Source organism: Drosophila ficusphila, unplaced genomic scaffold (genome assembly GCF_018152265.1).
Source record: "Drosophila ficusphila isolate 14025-0441.05 unplaced genomic scaffold, ASM1815226v1 contig_791, whole genome shotgun sequence".
Classification (NCBI taxonomy): Eukaryota; Metazoa; Arthropoda; class Insecta; order Diptera; family Drosophilidae; genus Drosophila; species Drosophila ficusphila.
This window is the reverse complement of record NW_025064737.1, coordinates 28,304,693-28,319,755: the sequence shown is the minus strand read 5'-3', so window position 1 is coordinate 28,319,755 and position 15,063 is coordinate 28,304,693. Positions and strand designations below refer to the sequence as shown.

The 15,063-nt window shown below is 45.9% G+C and overlaps 3 protein-coding genes and 1 long non-coding RNA gene across 4 annotated transcripts; 3 read left to right on the top strand and 1 right to left on the bottom strand.

Moving 5' to 3' along the window:
- The first annotated feature begins 337 nt into the window (after nt 1-337).
- LOC108086869 (adhesion G-protein coupled receptor G6) lies at nt 338-2,859 on the top strand. Its single transcript, XM_017183931.1, has 2 exons — nt 338-1,522; nt 1,644-2,859. Exons 1-2 carry the CDS (start codon nt 394-396, stop codon nt 2,786-2,788), a joined length of 2,274 nt encoding a protein of 757 aa, XP_017039420.1. The 5' UTR covers nt 338-393; the 3' UTR covers nt 2,789-2,859.
- A 631-nt stretch (nt 2,860-3,490) lies between these two features.
- On the bottom strand, nt 3,491-4,652 carry LOC108086806. The gene is made up of 2 exons (XM_017183845.1): nt 4,562-4,652; nt 3,491-4,192 (listed from the first exon to the last, which is right to left on the bottom strand). The coding sequence occupies exons 1-2, from the start codon at nt 4,580-4,582 to the stop codon at nt 3,770-3,772; spliced, it is 444 nt and encodes a 147-aa protein (XP_017039334.1). The 5' UTR covers nt 4,583-4,652; the 3' UTR covers nt 3,491-3,769.
- A 2,797-nt stretch (nt 4,653-7,449) lies between these two features.
- LOC108086799 (proteasome subunit alpha type-4-like) lies at nt 7,450-8,491 on the top strand. Its single transcript, XM_017183840.1, has one exon. The coding sequence runs from the start codon at nt 7,533-7,535 to the stop codon at nt 8,304-8,306; it is 774 nt and encodes a 257-aa protein (XP_017039329.1). The 5' UTR covers nt 7,450-7,532; the 3' UTR covers nt 8,307-8,491.
- A 5,606-nt stretch (nt 8,492-14,097) lies between these two features.
- Nucleotides 14,098-14,756, top strand: LOC108086807. Its single transcript, XR_001771144.1, has 2 exons — nt 14,098-14,219; nt 14,278-14,756. It is a non-coding gene; the product is annotated as an uncharacterized LOC108086807 (long non-coding RNA).
- The last annotated feature ends 307 nt before the right edge of the window (nt 14,757-15,063 follow it).

Genomic DNA, 15,063 nt, shown 5'->3' with positions numbered 1-15,063 from the left:
GTTTTTAATTGGGCAGATGATAAACGATAAAAGTGAACAGGCCCACTTTGTATGGTGAAATGCTAATTATAATTAAATAGTTCCCCAATAGAATACATTTTTTTGTTTGTAAGAACATCAAACTCATAAAAATGTTGCTTTAGAAGAAGGTACTGCATTTCTTTCTACCAGTTAACCTTGAGAATGTCCGGAACTAGACCAACAATTCGAGTTTCGGGACAGAACAGCGGGGAAAGTGCCAGTTCTTGCAGGCCCTATTTGCAGGGTATGAGCAGAGGAAAACTCGTTTTATCTCCGCTCGCTTTTTATCGCTCCCCCAGTCAGTCGATCGCGGAGCTTCGGGAGTGCGACAACGCAGCCTGCGCTTCAATTAAGCAAAGTAAATTCAGCACCATGCTGCTTTTGTTTCTCTGGTGGATGGCGGGCTACCTAATACTCGTCTCTGGGGGCACGAGCACCCCGCTCTATGCATTGGAAAATGCGAATGTGGGCAAGTGTCTGGACTACTGCCACTTGAAGAACCTGCGCTTCCTTCTCTGTTTGGATACGGATGGGCAGCTGTCCAACAGTCCCTACAAGGACTGCAATCGGGGATTCTGCGAGGCCGAGGACTTCGAAATTGAATATGAGACGGAGGACAGTTCGGAGGAGATGCGCGTTAATCGCGTGGAAAGAACGAGAGTGGGAGAAAAGGCCCATCTCAGAGATCTGTGTCTGAATGACAGGGGAATCCCAATCCGTCGCAGGTGCCAAATTCGAGGTGGTAAAATAGTGTGGCAAAAAATGGATCACATTACCTGTAGATCGGCCCCGGAACTAAGCACAAGTATTAACCTCCTGGCTGTGAAGAGTCCACCGGACATGATCAGCCAACTGAGTGGTCTTTTGACTCAATCTCAGGCGAAACTCGCTGCTGCCGATGTCTTCAGTATCTCCGAAATATTCGACTCCCTCGTGAAGAAGCCGGAGAGAAAAGCTGAGGTTGTCGGTGACCTTATGAAGATTTGCCAGAAGGTGATGTCCACCGACAACGAAACTCTTCGGGTTTCAGCAGATGTCAATGCCACAAATTCCCTTCTGAGCAGTTTCGAGGACTACCTGGATTCACTAAGCCCAAAAACGTTGCAGGAAAATCTAAGGGCATTTAGCAACAGTTCAGAACTGAAGTTCGAGCCCCATTTTGATAAGGGTGTTGTGGTTCTTAAAACCAGCGAACTGAGTGTGTTTTTTGTAGATCCAGACGTGATGAACGTGACTGGGATTGCAGTTTTCTCAAATGGCACTTCGTCGAACTTTAAAGCGCTTCATTCGTTTGACATTCAGGATGACATAAGGGCGGTTGAGAACTTGGAGACTGCGGTCTACTTACCTGAGAGTCTGTGGAGGAAACTGAAACAAAAGGGAGCAATTTACCTGGTTTTCAAGGTCTACACCCGAGACGCCCTTTTTGTGGAGACGAGGGAAAATCCCAAGCGCCGCCCAACTAGCAATGTTATCTCTATAACCATTCCGGGTCTAAAAGGTATTATAAGTTATGTTTCTGATTTGTGATGGGTTAATAATTTGGAAAGCAATATTCCGATCAGTCTGATGTTTTTTGAAGTTTATAATAATTATTAATAATAATTAAATACATCCCATAGATACCAACCTGCCAGAAAAGATGCCGTTTTTCCTACGAAACGGAAATACGAACCAAACTGAAGCCGAGGGTGGATGTGGATACTGGAACTACGCAACCTGGCTCAGTGATGGCATATCCACCTCCGGCAGTGGGAGCTTCGACAAGTCATCGCACCCGGTCATCCTCTGCCATGCGGACCACCTCACCCAGTTCACCTTTCTGCTGGGAATTAGTAAAATGCAGCCTGGTCTGGACACCTACGAGGACGACAAGGCCCTGGATATAATCACCAATGTGGGCCTGACCCTGTCGCTCCTGGGACTCTTTGCTATTTTCCTGACCGCAGCGGTCTTCAAAAGCTTCAGGGCCTTGGCCTCTACGAAGATTCTGCTGAATCTGTGCACTGCCCTGGGTCTTCAGTTGCTGTTCTTCCTGGTTTTGAGCCTAAGCGACCAACTGGAGCAGTTGGATCTGAATAAATTGGACCACTGCACACTGATCGGAGCCGTGATGCAGTACCTGCTCCTGGTGGTCTTCAGCTGGATGTTCATCATTGGCTTCCTGCAGTATCAGCGGTACGTGAGGGTCATCGGGGTCAACCACCCGAGGCACTACATTCTAACATCAGCCATTGCGGCCTGGACCTTGCCACTGATTCCCACCTTGATGGTGGTTTTCCTGGAGCCCGAGTGCTACGCACCCAGTAATGCCTCCCAGAACTCTCCCATCCTCTGTTATCCTTCGGGGTACGGACTCAGCTTGGGAGTCATCCTGCCCATCGGCCTGATCACAGTGGCCAACGCGGTAATGGTGGGATACATCACCTGGAGTGTCTACAAGACCCTCTTCACCAGGAATCTGATTTTCAAGCAGCTCGGCCTCTTCGTGCTGCTCTTCTTCCTCCTGGGAGTCACGTGGATCTTCGGACTGTGCACCTACTTCGACTTCGGCCGGATCTTCGCCTATCTCTTCTGCCTCACGGCCACTCTGCAGGGGTTCGTGCTGTTCCTCTACTTCATTGCCTTCAACAAGGACAACCAGCGAGCCTGGATCGGCCTCTGTTGCAATATCCGCAGGAAGGGCGACCAAGAGACCATCGAGATGCCCACCGACTCGATTCTAAAGGGCCTTACCCAGTCATCAACTCATAGTACCAGTAACTAAGTGTAGCAACTAAGTAGTATTTACGCTTATTTTTAAGAAAATAAAATTATCAAGCGATTTTCATAAGGGTTCTACGTTGAGAAGCCTATTAATAAATTATTATTAATCATAAAACGGAATAGTAGATAATGGTATCACAATAGTATCACGAAAACCATTACAATTCGAGATATTGTATAGTTGTGTAAACATATCTCCAATTACACAACCGTAAACCATTTTACAAAAGGAGTACACAGTAGAGCTATAATGTTTGCATGTTGAATATACAATCACTAATCTCTAATCTCTAAGTCTGTGCGGCATCCGGTTATTGTATGCATTTGTTTTGAACATAAAAAGTTAATTAAGGGTTAGTCATCATTGATTTGTCAACCAACAGAACGATAAAAATACGAGTTATAAGTAAATTAATTATGTTGGGAAGTAAAGGAGAGCAAGGAAATGCACAATTTTCATAATTATCTTTATTACTGATGTAAAATACAATTTAAGCGTATTTAAAACTTGAGAACAGAAGAGCTTTTAGCTTTACTTTTTGAACTTAGTTAGTGACTAAACCCAAACGAAAGCAGCTTTAAGCTCGTAGCTAACCGGTTTCGAAGGCAGCTTTTAACCGATTCGAGCCAGTAGTTCCCCGCTCACTTCGAATTTATGGCTTCTAATTTATGTAAATGAGATGACAACTTAGTTTTTGGTGAATGTATTTCATAGATTACGACGGCACACGGTCGGCTTAATTTCGGTTTTATTGGATGCGATAAGGTCGTAAGTCTTAGTCACGGACCCGGGGATGAGACACTTAATTTAGATTGGCGGGCTGCGCTGGCGACGTGGATCTGAACACTCATAAACACTGAACTACTGCTAAACTACAGGTAGGAACCAGTAAGCTCGAAGCCAATTAGCCAACTACTGGTTGTCCGGGGCAGCGGCATTCCGCCGGAACTCGTTTCTGAACAACAAAGCCGCCGCCCAGACTCAGCGCTTTATCACCAGCAGCCGCAGCGGAATGTAAGAGCTTCCGGGTACCACATCCTTGCCCTCCGGCAGGAAGTTCTGCGCGTAGTTCTTGGGGGTGGGCGTGTTGGGGGCCAGCGCCAGCTCCACCACGTTTTCGGAGGCCGCGCCGGAAACGGTGGGCGTGCGAACCGCCCACAACTGCATCGCCTGCGGCCTCTTCCCCGCCGGCTGTTCCGACTTTCCCAGCTGAAGGTTGGCGCGCCGCGAGAAGTGGGCCTCGTCCGCCTGCTGAAAGCGCTCCAGGTGACCTTGAATTATCCGGCGCAGCTGGGCCATCGTGTTCGGCGAGGGCGGGGGGTAGACGTAGGTCCTCGCCGGGGGGCGTGGCAGGTACTCCCGGCCAGAGGAGGCGGCTCTGGCCACAGCCACAAGGGCCAACAGCTGCAAGACAGATTACACCGATTAATTACTTATTTAAATGGCAGACAAGCGGTATGCAAATATTTAACCTTACGAACGGTAAGTGGTCTGCGATTTTGGGCTCCAGCCTTGGTTTAAAACAAACAAACAACGCTTTAAATCTTTTGAAAACAAATGTCTCACTCTGATAAAATGCTTTAATGAAACACTTAATGTTGTAAGATATTCTTGAATTTTATAGTGATATCCCTTTAACTATTTACTCTTTTGTTTTTAATATACTCGTAATTAAAGAAACCGAACTTTTTATACACTTTTCATGAAAAAGTTAGCTATCCAAAGGAAACCTCGAAATTTCGAGCAATGTGACTCATCGAATCTGGAGCTTACCAAAAAACACGTCCTGTACATGGTCAATAGTTCGTATCCAACTCGTTCTCCTCCGTCACAGATCCCGCTCTAAGATTCCGACCGATCTCCAGTTAACTCAGCAGCAAACTGAAGTGATCGGAGCTTTCGGCCCGCCGACTCGATTCAAGTTCAGGGTCTCGAGTCTTGCATTTACATAAATTTCTAACGAGAAGCCGAAAAGCCAGTCGCAGACATTCTCCATTCTGCGATCTCCGTTCTCTATTTTGTGTGAAATCTAATTCTGTTTTCGAGGTACGTTGGCACGTGATTTATGCATTGGGCAATCCAGTTGGATCGATCACGAGCTCCCACCGAATCTGGCCAAACGAGGCTCCAAGCCCCTTGGAGATACCGTCACAATCTTTGCCATTTTCCAAAAGATCCCAGTGATATTTTGTGGACGGGTTTTTGGCTCAGACTTTGGGGCGACTCTTCGGGTGTTCACGCCATTATAATTATGCAAATTCGCCGTGATTCGGCTGCATAAATCATTTTTATGAGTGTTCACTTTACATGGGGTCGCGTCTTCGCGGGGGAATTTGCATAATGGTTTCTATAAAGAGATATAAAGCGTGTCCAGCTTCATTGTAGTGCGCTCATAATAGCAATCGATGTATTAAATTGATTTTTAATCGACGCCTCTTTATGCCTGACAATGCGCATTAAGAAGAGTCGATCGTTTGTCTTGACATTCGATATGCCAAATCTGACTCTGTCCAATATGGTCTTTGATCCCAAGATGGACAGTCAGCGACAAAAGAAACCATAATGCGATTCATATGCTAAGTCACTCAATTTGTTTTCGCGCAATAGTTGTTCGACCTGATCGATGCTGATCGATTGAGATGTTGAAATGGGCGATCATCAATCGAGTGAGCAGATTAACATATATTCCCCCGGCCAATTGCTAAATGATCTCTGAGCGTTTTTATGACTTCTCGATTGATTGTAAAATGGTAATCAGCGGATGAGAATAGGGGCAGTTTTAGATTACTCGTTGTCGCCAATTAATCAAGCTGGCCAAACAGTTTAATAGCCATTATAAATGAATTGGTTTGTCATAAATAGAGATGTCTATTTTAATTTGATTAACATTTATTATTAATAAATGTGTTGTGGGATTGGATTTCTTCTCATCAAGGATCTCATCCTTCAATTTGAAATCCTATCCCTAACCCAACTCAACTTTTCCTCAACCTATTCCTCTCCCTCGAATCCAAATGCGAACAACCCTTTTCGGCATCCGTTGTGGAAAGTGCACCTGCCACATGGGGTTTGTTAAGGGGGTTAAGATTCGACGAGTCAGTGGAACGGAAACGGAAACGCAATTAAAGCTCGACGTCTGCGGCTGGCAATCAGCTTGTGGCATTACGTAATTACGAATTTGCCAGCTTACGTAAAATGCAAATATCGAGTCGATTGCATTAGCATTTTGATTCCTGTGCAGGCGGGGTGCTGCAGAGCTCTTCAGAGTTTGAGTGCGTGTAATCACTATGTAAATTATTTATGCAATTAATTTAACAAACTCAACTCGGACTGGACGTGGCCACATGTCCATCATAAATCCATATTGATGAGGGTCGTTTCCGGCTCAGCCTCCCCCACCTCGTTCAGGTTTCATATGGGGCATGTGTTATACTCGTACGAGGCGCTTCATAATCAGCCGCAACCACCGACTCTTTTTCTGGCGATTTGAGCCCAGCTGCCGCTGAGTGCCAAATCCTCTGTCATGTACGCTCCATGCTCGGGGATTCGTCTGTCAAAAAATAAACAAAGAAAGCAGCTGAAAAAGGAAAATGTGCCCCAAATGGTCAGCCCGGAATGCTACGTAATGAGTTTGATGGGCTTTTGAACTAAACCAAATTGCAGACAGGCATTTTATTTTTATTCGAATACCGATTTCGATTTGATGATGATGCCGGGATATGGAAGATGGAATGGCGAATGGCGAATGGCAAATGGCGAATGGGGAATGGCGAACGGGGATGCATGTAGCAGCAAATTGAGTTATGGCCCCTGGTTGCCTCATATTTTATGCATGGCAAGGGCAAGCGAATTGCTTTCCAATCGACTTGGCGCACTCCACTTAAGACCACCCCTTCCTCCGTCCGTGTTTCCCTGCCAGGGTGTGCTTCCTTCCAGGTTTCTGGGTGCGGTGCGTCCAGACAGACCCATTACCATTACCTAATCACCCCAAGGATCGTTATATGGATCATCGATTTTATACTGCACAGGCACGTCATCCTCTTCGGCCTCCGCTTCGCACTTTGGGTCGGGGTAATCGGAAGGTTGAATAAACTTTTTGGCAGCGAGAAACTAATTAAGATAGTTTGCCGACTGCAGTCAATTGGAAAACTGACAGAGCATTTCGGGGCTGGAGTTTGACATTAATGAAGACGCCACAGAGGCCCACAGGCACTGGTTTACCTTTGACCTTTGCCCCGTACATAATTTATGCCCCACGGCCCGCTCGACAACTCCCTGCTGGCAAATCATTTATCATAGCGCAGCGCAGAGCCTCAAATTTGCGACTGACAGCCGAGCCTTCCATTTACCGCACAAAAAACGAGGGATTTTGCATATTTAATAAGTTTATGCGCTTTGTGATGCAATAATCCCCAATGCCGCACCGCTTTTCACTGCGGGAAATGAGAATAAATGATGGTTAAAGTGAATGGGAAAGTAGTTCAGTGTTTTTCATTTTGTTCCGCTTTGTTTTGCGCCCAAAACAAAATAGGTAAGCATTCGCAAAAATGAAAGCTAGTTTAAACATATTATTCAGACTTATAAAAATCTAGAAAACATAATCGTTTTCGCTTAATAAAGTCTGTTAAATCTAGTATGTAGGTACTTTCCAGATATTTTAACGTCTTTCTAATCCCAATATATTTTCCTTACCCAAAAAATCATACAATTTGTACTCTTCTATATTTTGATATACCTCCAATCAATGGCTCGTCTCTACGACACCCGCACCACGATCTTCTCCCCAGAAGGTCGTCTCTACCAGGTGGAGTACGCCATGGAGTCCGTTTCCCACGCGGGCACCTGTCTGGGAATCCTGGCCAAGGACGGGGTCCTGTTGGCCGCCGAGCGGAGCACCCACAGGCTCCTGGACACTTCCGTTCCCGCGCCGAAGATCCTGCGGCTGAGCGAGAGCACGGCCTGCTGCGCGACGGGCAACACGGCGGATGGAAACCTGCTGACCGGCGAACTGCGCCTGATCTGCCAGCGGTACCGCTTCGCCTTCGGAGAGGAGATCCCCTGCGAGCAGCTGGTCTCCCACCTGTGCGACGTCAAGCAGGCGTACACCCAGTACGGCGGGAAGCGTCCCTTCGGAGTCTCCCTGCTCTACATGGGCTGGGACTCCCGCTTCGGGTTCCAGCTTTACCAATCCGACCCGAGTGGCAACTACAGCGGGTGGAAGGCCACCTGCATCGGCCGCAAGTTCGGGGCGGCCATGGGGATGCTCCAGCAGGAACTGTACGACAAATGGTACAAGACCCCGCAGCTGGAGGCCGCCAAGGATGTGGCCATGAAGGTGTTGGGCATGACCATCGATTGTTCCACGCTGAACTCCTCGAGGGTGGAAATAGCCACGTTGCAACGAGTGGATAACTTTACTTACTACAAAGTCCTGGAAAAGGAGGAGGTTCGAAAGCTGATCGACAAGTACAACGTGTTGCAATTGCAAGCCGCCAGAAGAATGTTATGCAGGCCATAGTTTCTTACTCTAAGTTAAATTTAATGATCCTAGTTGATTTTCGTATAAGAAGTTGTATTTTTCCATATTTTCACCAATCGTTCCTATCGTCCGATTTTCATGAAATCTAATTCAATTATTTTATATGCATATAAAGCATACAAACTTTTAGAGTTTTAGAGTTTTGGTCAATTATTTTCAAAATATTAATATATATATACAATTTTTATATTATATTATATTACAGGAAATTTTAGTTTCATCCGATGTGCGCCGCGACTCATATCTGCGTCATTGAGCAACATCCGAGATGCGCCGCGGCTCATATCGGCGTCATTGAGCAATAGCCGAAATGCGCGTTTCAGCAATGTCAGGTTTCTGTGTACCTTATTTATGACCCTTCCTTATTTTATGACCGAATTATTTATAACTCTGAGCCATTTATGGTTGTGGCAAAAGCAGAACGGAACTAAATAATCACATTCTTTTTGCTTGTATTTTTGGATCAGTGTGCGAAAAAACCAAAACCGATAGAACTGTATGAAAATGCGACCACACATTTCATTTTGACGTAATTCCCGGGGGCCATTTTGATGCGGTGGGGCTTTTAGCGGCTTTACGCTTATTTATATACACATAATGTGAGTTATGTAAATCCCTATCAGCTGAAACTGAACCGAATCATGGGATAGAGTCAGACTGCTATTATACATGCAACATCTGGAGCTCCTTTTTATAGTAGTTTTAGTTCCCCGAGAACTCCTGTCTCTCGCTCTTGCAAAAGTTGTGCGTTCTTGGGCAATAAACTTGCCAGTTGTTGTGACTTTCAACACACCTGAACTCGAGCAGAGCAGATACTTTGTGCGTTTGAAGTCACGCTGAATAAACAATGCAAATGGCTTTTCACTTTCCACTGGAAGAAACATTTAAATTCTTTAATGCGCCACTTCAAAGCCGTACGCTCTCATATTTCTCGGCGAGCAGCGCTAAGTGGCCAAAGCCCCTTTCCCGCAGAAGGGAATATAAATTTACACTTGTCTACATTTTTTCACACCAGCTAAGTGTTTGCTCAGCCAAGGGAAGTGGCAAAGGGAAAGGAGGAAAGCCAGCTGCAAAATGAAAGAAATGCTTTCCTTTGGGGCGAGCTTTCATTTTCTTGTTGTGTCCTGTAAGGCAAACAATCGCACGTGAAGCGCTGCAGGAATTTCAATTAACTTGTTAGCATTTCACGCTCCCTGAACTTTAAACAAAAGCAACAGACAGCAGACAAATACCACTAACATCGCCTAAGAAGCCAATTTATGTTTGGCTCCTAATGAAACGCCACTCTTTGTGCAATTTAATGTCGGCCAACTGTTTGCCAAAGTTCTTTCTATAAGGTCGGAATAAGCTCAGTGCAACAGGTGGCGAATAACCCGCTACTTAAGCACGCTTCCCAAATAGAGTTGAGTAGAGTAGAGTAATCCGAGAAATCCTTCTCAAATACACACCCCAACCATTGGGGTGTAATCAAATTAATCTCATACTTGCGCCTACTTCAGCAAATAAAAGTAATATGCCTGCGCAATTATTGCCCTCTGCAGAGCAACAAAACTTGCACAAAAAAAAATCCAAAAAAACAAAAATACTGTTATTTAACAAAATATATTATTTTAATTATGCTTCCTATATTTTTTGTTGTTCTAATGAAATTCTTCCAATGGCTATGAAACTTGAGCAGTGACATTTTGAAAAATAACTCTGTTCGTTTTCTGTGTGTACTATTATGTCGGCTTGACTGACAAATGTGGTTGGGCTGCTTTCTTTTATCCCTCTGATATTTATCTCGCGTTGAAAACCTCATCAGGCTTAAGCACAGCGCTTAATTGCCCGACGCGTTGAGTGTGTGTATCTGTGTGAATGCGAATGTGTTTACCAACACACACTCGTATTACTTCATTTGGACAATCTGACATTCGTTGGGACTGCTGTTTTATGGGGCAAACAAAGCTCGAAACGTAAACAAAAGCGAGCGCCAGTGTCCGAGTTCACTGACAATGCCCTTTTTTTCACCCTCCCGTAATTTAATATTCGACCTCCCACGTGTCCCGGGTACCATAAATATTTAAGTTCTATTTTTGCTAATTTTTGCGTGCAAAATTAAATGCCAGACCTTTCTCGGGTTATCACGAAGCAAATTTAATATTCTATTCCTGGCAAGGAAGAGGCAACGGGGAAAGACAACTATTTATTCAGCCAATAAACAGAACCTTTGAAGTACCCTTCAGACTTTCGGCCAATATTCACCCAGCAATTGCTGCCAAATGAATTGAAACAGTTTTAAGGCAAATATTTCAGCAAGGATATTTCCACGAGGCAAGCTCCTTTTGAATAAATCTTGTGCGCCATTAATTCCGGTCTTGAGTTTGCCTTTTTAATTAATTTCTGAGCTGGGCAAGCGGGCACCTTTTGTGTTTTATGCGCCACCCTAATGACACTTTTATGGATTTGAATTTGCGAGGGCCTTAATAGTGCTTCCAAGGAACACCTTTCTGCCCAAGAGGGTCCCGAAAACCCGGAGATGCCCAGACACGTTCCATAATGCCCAGCGAACAATGCGCCCAGGGGTTGTTGATGCTATTTATGCATTACAAACACCCAAGAATGCCAGACTCTGGATTTCAGATGCTTGCGGCTCGCACTTCCGCCTGAGTACCGTTCGAATGCGCTGGGTGCCGCAAACTGTTGGCCCTTCTTCGTCCGTCTTGGCCTTTCCCTGGGTCTACGTGGCGTATGCTTAACGTGGCTTACGCCGTTGCGTATACGCAACGTAAGACCTGCGGGCGGGGCATAGCAGCAACAGGATCCGCGACGCTCTGCGCAGGAGCGCTCTTCCGCTCTCTTAGCGCCGCTCTTCGCAAACTCTCTTCGCGTTCTTGGCCACACATTAAAGTTGGCTTAGAGGACGGCCCGCTTGGCTGTGCAATTATGTCAGAAGCCGAGCTGTGAAATCGGAACCGCCTGTACATTTAAATTTTTCAAGAAACAAGTGCAATATCAGCCGAGGATCTAATCCCGCTGGTGTGGGCCTATCAAGTTCGGCTGGTTTTTTATGTTCAATTAACTTTAATTGGTTGTAACCAACGCGGAGTCGTGTGCTGACCAATTCGCACTCACACCACCTCTCCGATTCGACTAATTAAGTCCGCCCACACAGATTATTGATTACCATTAAACGCATTTTACGCCAGGTGGGCTAAATATTTAATGCGAAATTTCGGCCAGGCCGTCGACTCATAAAGTGGACAGTCGGGGTTCTGGGTTCTGGGTTCGCAGTATGAGCCAAGGCAAATAATTTCGACTTCGGGTCACCCACAAGGACATCAAGTTTGCTGCGCTAATTTAATTTGCGTGGGCCTGCAATTCATTTGCCGAGTCGTTGACTTTTAATGCACACATCCAAGACATTGCTTTTTGTTTGCTTACTTGTTGCCAGCCTTTTGCTCGACTTGGCTACATGTATTGCCCTCGTTTGGGTCGAGACCTTGGCCTTCTGCCAGAATGCTTGACAATTTGTTTCAAGTTGCGCATGATTTGAGGCCCTTTCTCAAGCACATTTTGTATTAATGCCCGGGTCTTCGTGTGTTCAGAAGCTTTGTTTGGACTTCAAGCCGGGCATTCCTCCAGACTGCATTTAACCGAATTAAAATTAATCTGACCGCAAAAGTGGCTAATGCGATTTTCATGTACTATTCGTGGGTTTTACTGCACTTTAAGTTCTCGCTTAGCGAGGACCAGTCAATTTATCTCACTGACACGCGACAATCAATCAGCATCGGTTGTGCAATCAGTGGAAAAGCAAAGCCCTTTCCAATCTCGTTCACCCCGACTCATAATTAAGGCGCGAGACCACCAATCGATAGGAACGCTCCAGGATTCAGGCGCGGTTACTTAGTTTTAAAGCCCCCTTTCTCCCCTGACGGCTTTCAAGTTGGCACGGCCATTAATTTTGAAGCACTCCAAAGCGCCGAGGGCAGATTCGTTTAGACAATAAATATACAGCCGCTCGGGGGCGTTGAAAATTCACAGAGGTCGTTATTTTGGGGCAGTGAATCGCTTCACACCTGCCGTTAATCAAAACACAAGCCCGAAAACCCACAATCAGCTTACTTCAATGCGCAGTACGAAACCAATAATACTCTACGCTTTATAATTTAAAAATGTCAAATAATAGTGATACCCATTAGCCATTGCTCATTCGAGAGCCAGAGGAACTGGAGCTTGGCCGATTCAAAGCAGAATGACTGGGCTTTGATGGGTTTTTATCTGAGGTAAGCCAGGTCAAAGCCAGGCCGATGATAAGAGGTCGTGTCGTGTGACAGGCAGAAATATGGCCCGTTTGATTTAGGACGGCTGCGTAGTCTAATGCGGATTGGGGTCTTTAAGGCGGCCGAAGAAAGGAACTGGGGCCAAGTGGATTGTTTGGGCTCCTTTAGCACTCAGCATGGCTTACAAATGGCGGATAACCGACGACACAAAGCACAATGCGAGCGAGTTAAATATGTTTTCGTGGCATTGTTGGACTGAGGAACAAACAAGCCTTTGGGCCGTTTTGAGACCCTTTGCATTTGCATACGCCATTAGATATGCACAGCACACTGATTTCCCGGCCAGGACTCCCATCCCCCGAAGTTCCGAAGTTCTGAAGCTCCGAAATCGGATGGCAATAAAATGACCTGTATGTGCGTGTTTATCTCCGGTTGTCAGCAGCAAAACGGAGACGCCCCAAAACGGCAACATCGAGCCGAACAAAGGGTCTCCGGGCGGCTTTCCGGGCTTTTCTTATCTCCAGGTGGAGGCAGTCGAGTCAGCGCCTTTGTTTTTGATAAATGACTTCCATTTGCGGCCAGGGCCGTGTAAATCCATCCCACAATCCCACAATAGGCATTTGTCACGACTTCGATTTGGCCCGGGCACTCGATATAATTGAAATTGTGTGCAATAAATGGAAATTGCCGGCTCCTTTATTTGATGGCCATGAGGACAGGGGGCGACCTGCAATTTCCCAATCCGGTGGCTGGCCTAATCAACTTTGCCATTTGCCTAATTGGACTGCATTGTTCTTGCCGGAAATTCGGCTCAACTGCGCTGTTATCACTGCGTTGCAGCCGCTCGTTTGCCCGATGAGTCTGTCTGCAGTCAGAGAACTTGTAGGTACCAATTATAATTACTGAACTGAATCACTGAGCTATCTCTTATTTAATCTAAAAACTAAAATAAAGTTTGTATGGCCAGTAAAAGACCCTGGAGTCCCATTATTTACTTAAAACCATCTCATTCATTAATCCAATTGGGCTCCCGGCACACCCACAGCTTGTTAATCAATGTTCTTGGGGCTGGGATCTCTTTATTGAAATGTCATCGGCTCGGCAACGAGCCAGTTTATTGGGGCCTAATGGCGATGCGGGATTTGAGAAATGTGTCCTGTCAGCGCCGCCAAGGTAATGACTTTGCGAATGCGGGTCCTGATGGAGGGTTGTTTCCCGGACATCATCACCGCGGGAGCAGAAGGCGAAGGGCAAATGGGCTACCGTTCGAGAACAGAAGCCCTGTTAATTATCTGCGGGTACATTTGCATTTTAATTGCAACTCGGGCGTTTGATGACCAACAATCTGTTTATTTATAAGTGAAGAGCGCCGCTGAAAAGAATTCCATTTTGCGCAAGCCTGCGTGGCAAATTAAAAGTCAATTTTTCTGGCGTCAAAAGGAAAATGGTTGCCGCTATCTGAATTATTCAGGCGTGTTTTGTGGGAGCTGTCAAAGTTGAATTCCTCAAAATCGGTGCTCCATTCAATGGAACTCCATTCCATTCGTTGGGGACTCTGAGCTTTTTCACGCTACATTTAATGCTTTCCATTTTATTTGCCACACAATTCAGGAAAAGTTCGCGGCAGGTGACAGATTCACGGTTTAACCTTCACGCCTTCAATTTGTTTTCGACCTGTTTTGCAGCTGCAGCATATGGCGCTCGCTGGGGGGCCATAATTGAGTATTGACCAAACAGCAGACGACAACAAAATGCGGGGGCTGTCGTGACCGACGGCAATTCCCGCTGAATGTTCCGAACCGAAATAGCTCCCCCTTGCACTCGACACCCAACGAATATAAATGCTGGAATATATAAATACACGTTCTATAATGGCGGATGGAGGAATGGAGGAGCCCAGCGCTCGTCATAAACTGTTAATCGGGCAATTAAGACCGGGCTTAGAGCTCCTGTGTTCGAAATTGAAGTGGCCAAAGCCCAAAGTTGACCAGCTACCAGCCGCACGGAGAATCCGCAAATCCGAGCTCAGCCTTTGAGTGGAGAGCAATCAGGTTAAGTGTTGAACGCTTCCTGCGACTCCTTGTTTGGAGCTGCGACAGTGGGATGAGCTCGATAAATAATAAATACCATGAATAAAAGTGTCCTGTGGATACTTTTTAGAATATTTCCTGAGAGTATCTAGCTGTAAGTGTTGCCTTGTTGTGTTATATTCCTGACCTGACTTATTTCCACAATCCATTAAAGTATCCCGTGGGGTTATTCTCTCCACTGTTTCCTCCGGTTCTCCCTTTTCAATCAGGACCTTAACCACCGTAACCCACGTGTATTGGGTTCGCAGTGCGCATTCTGCTCTCTGCATTCTACACTCTGCTTTCAGCCTTTGTGCTGCACTCGCATTGTGCATTGTGTTTGCATTCCGACTGTCACTCGCATTGTCAGCAGCAGGATCAGAGCCGCTCCTTCGGCAGCAG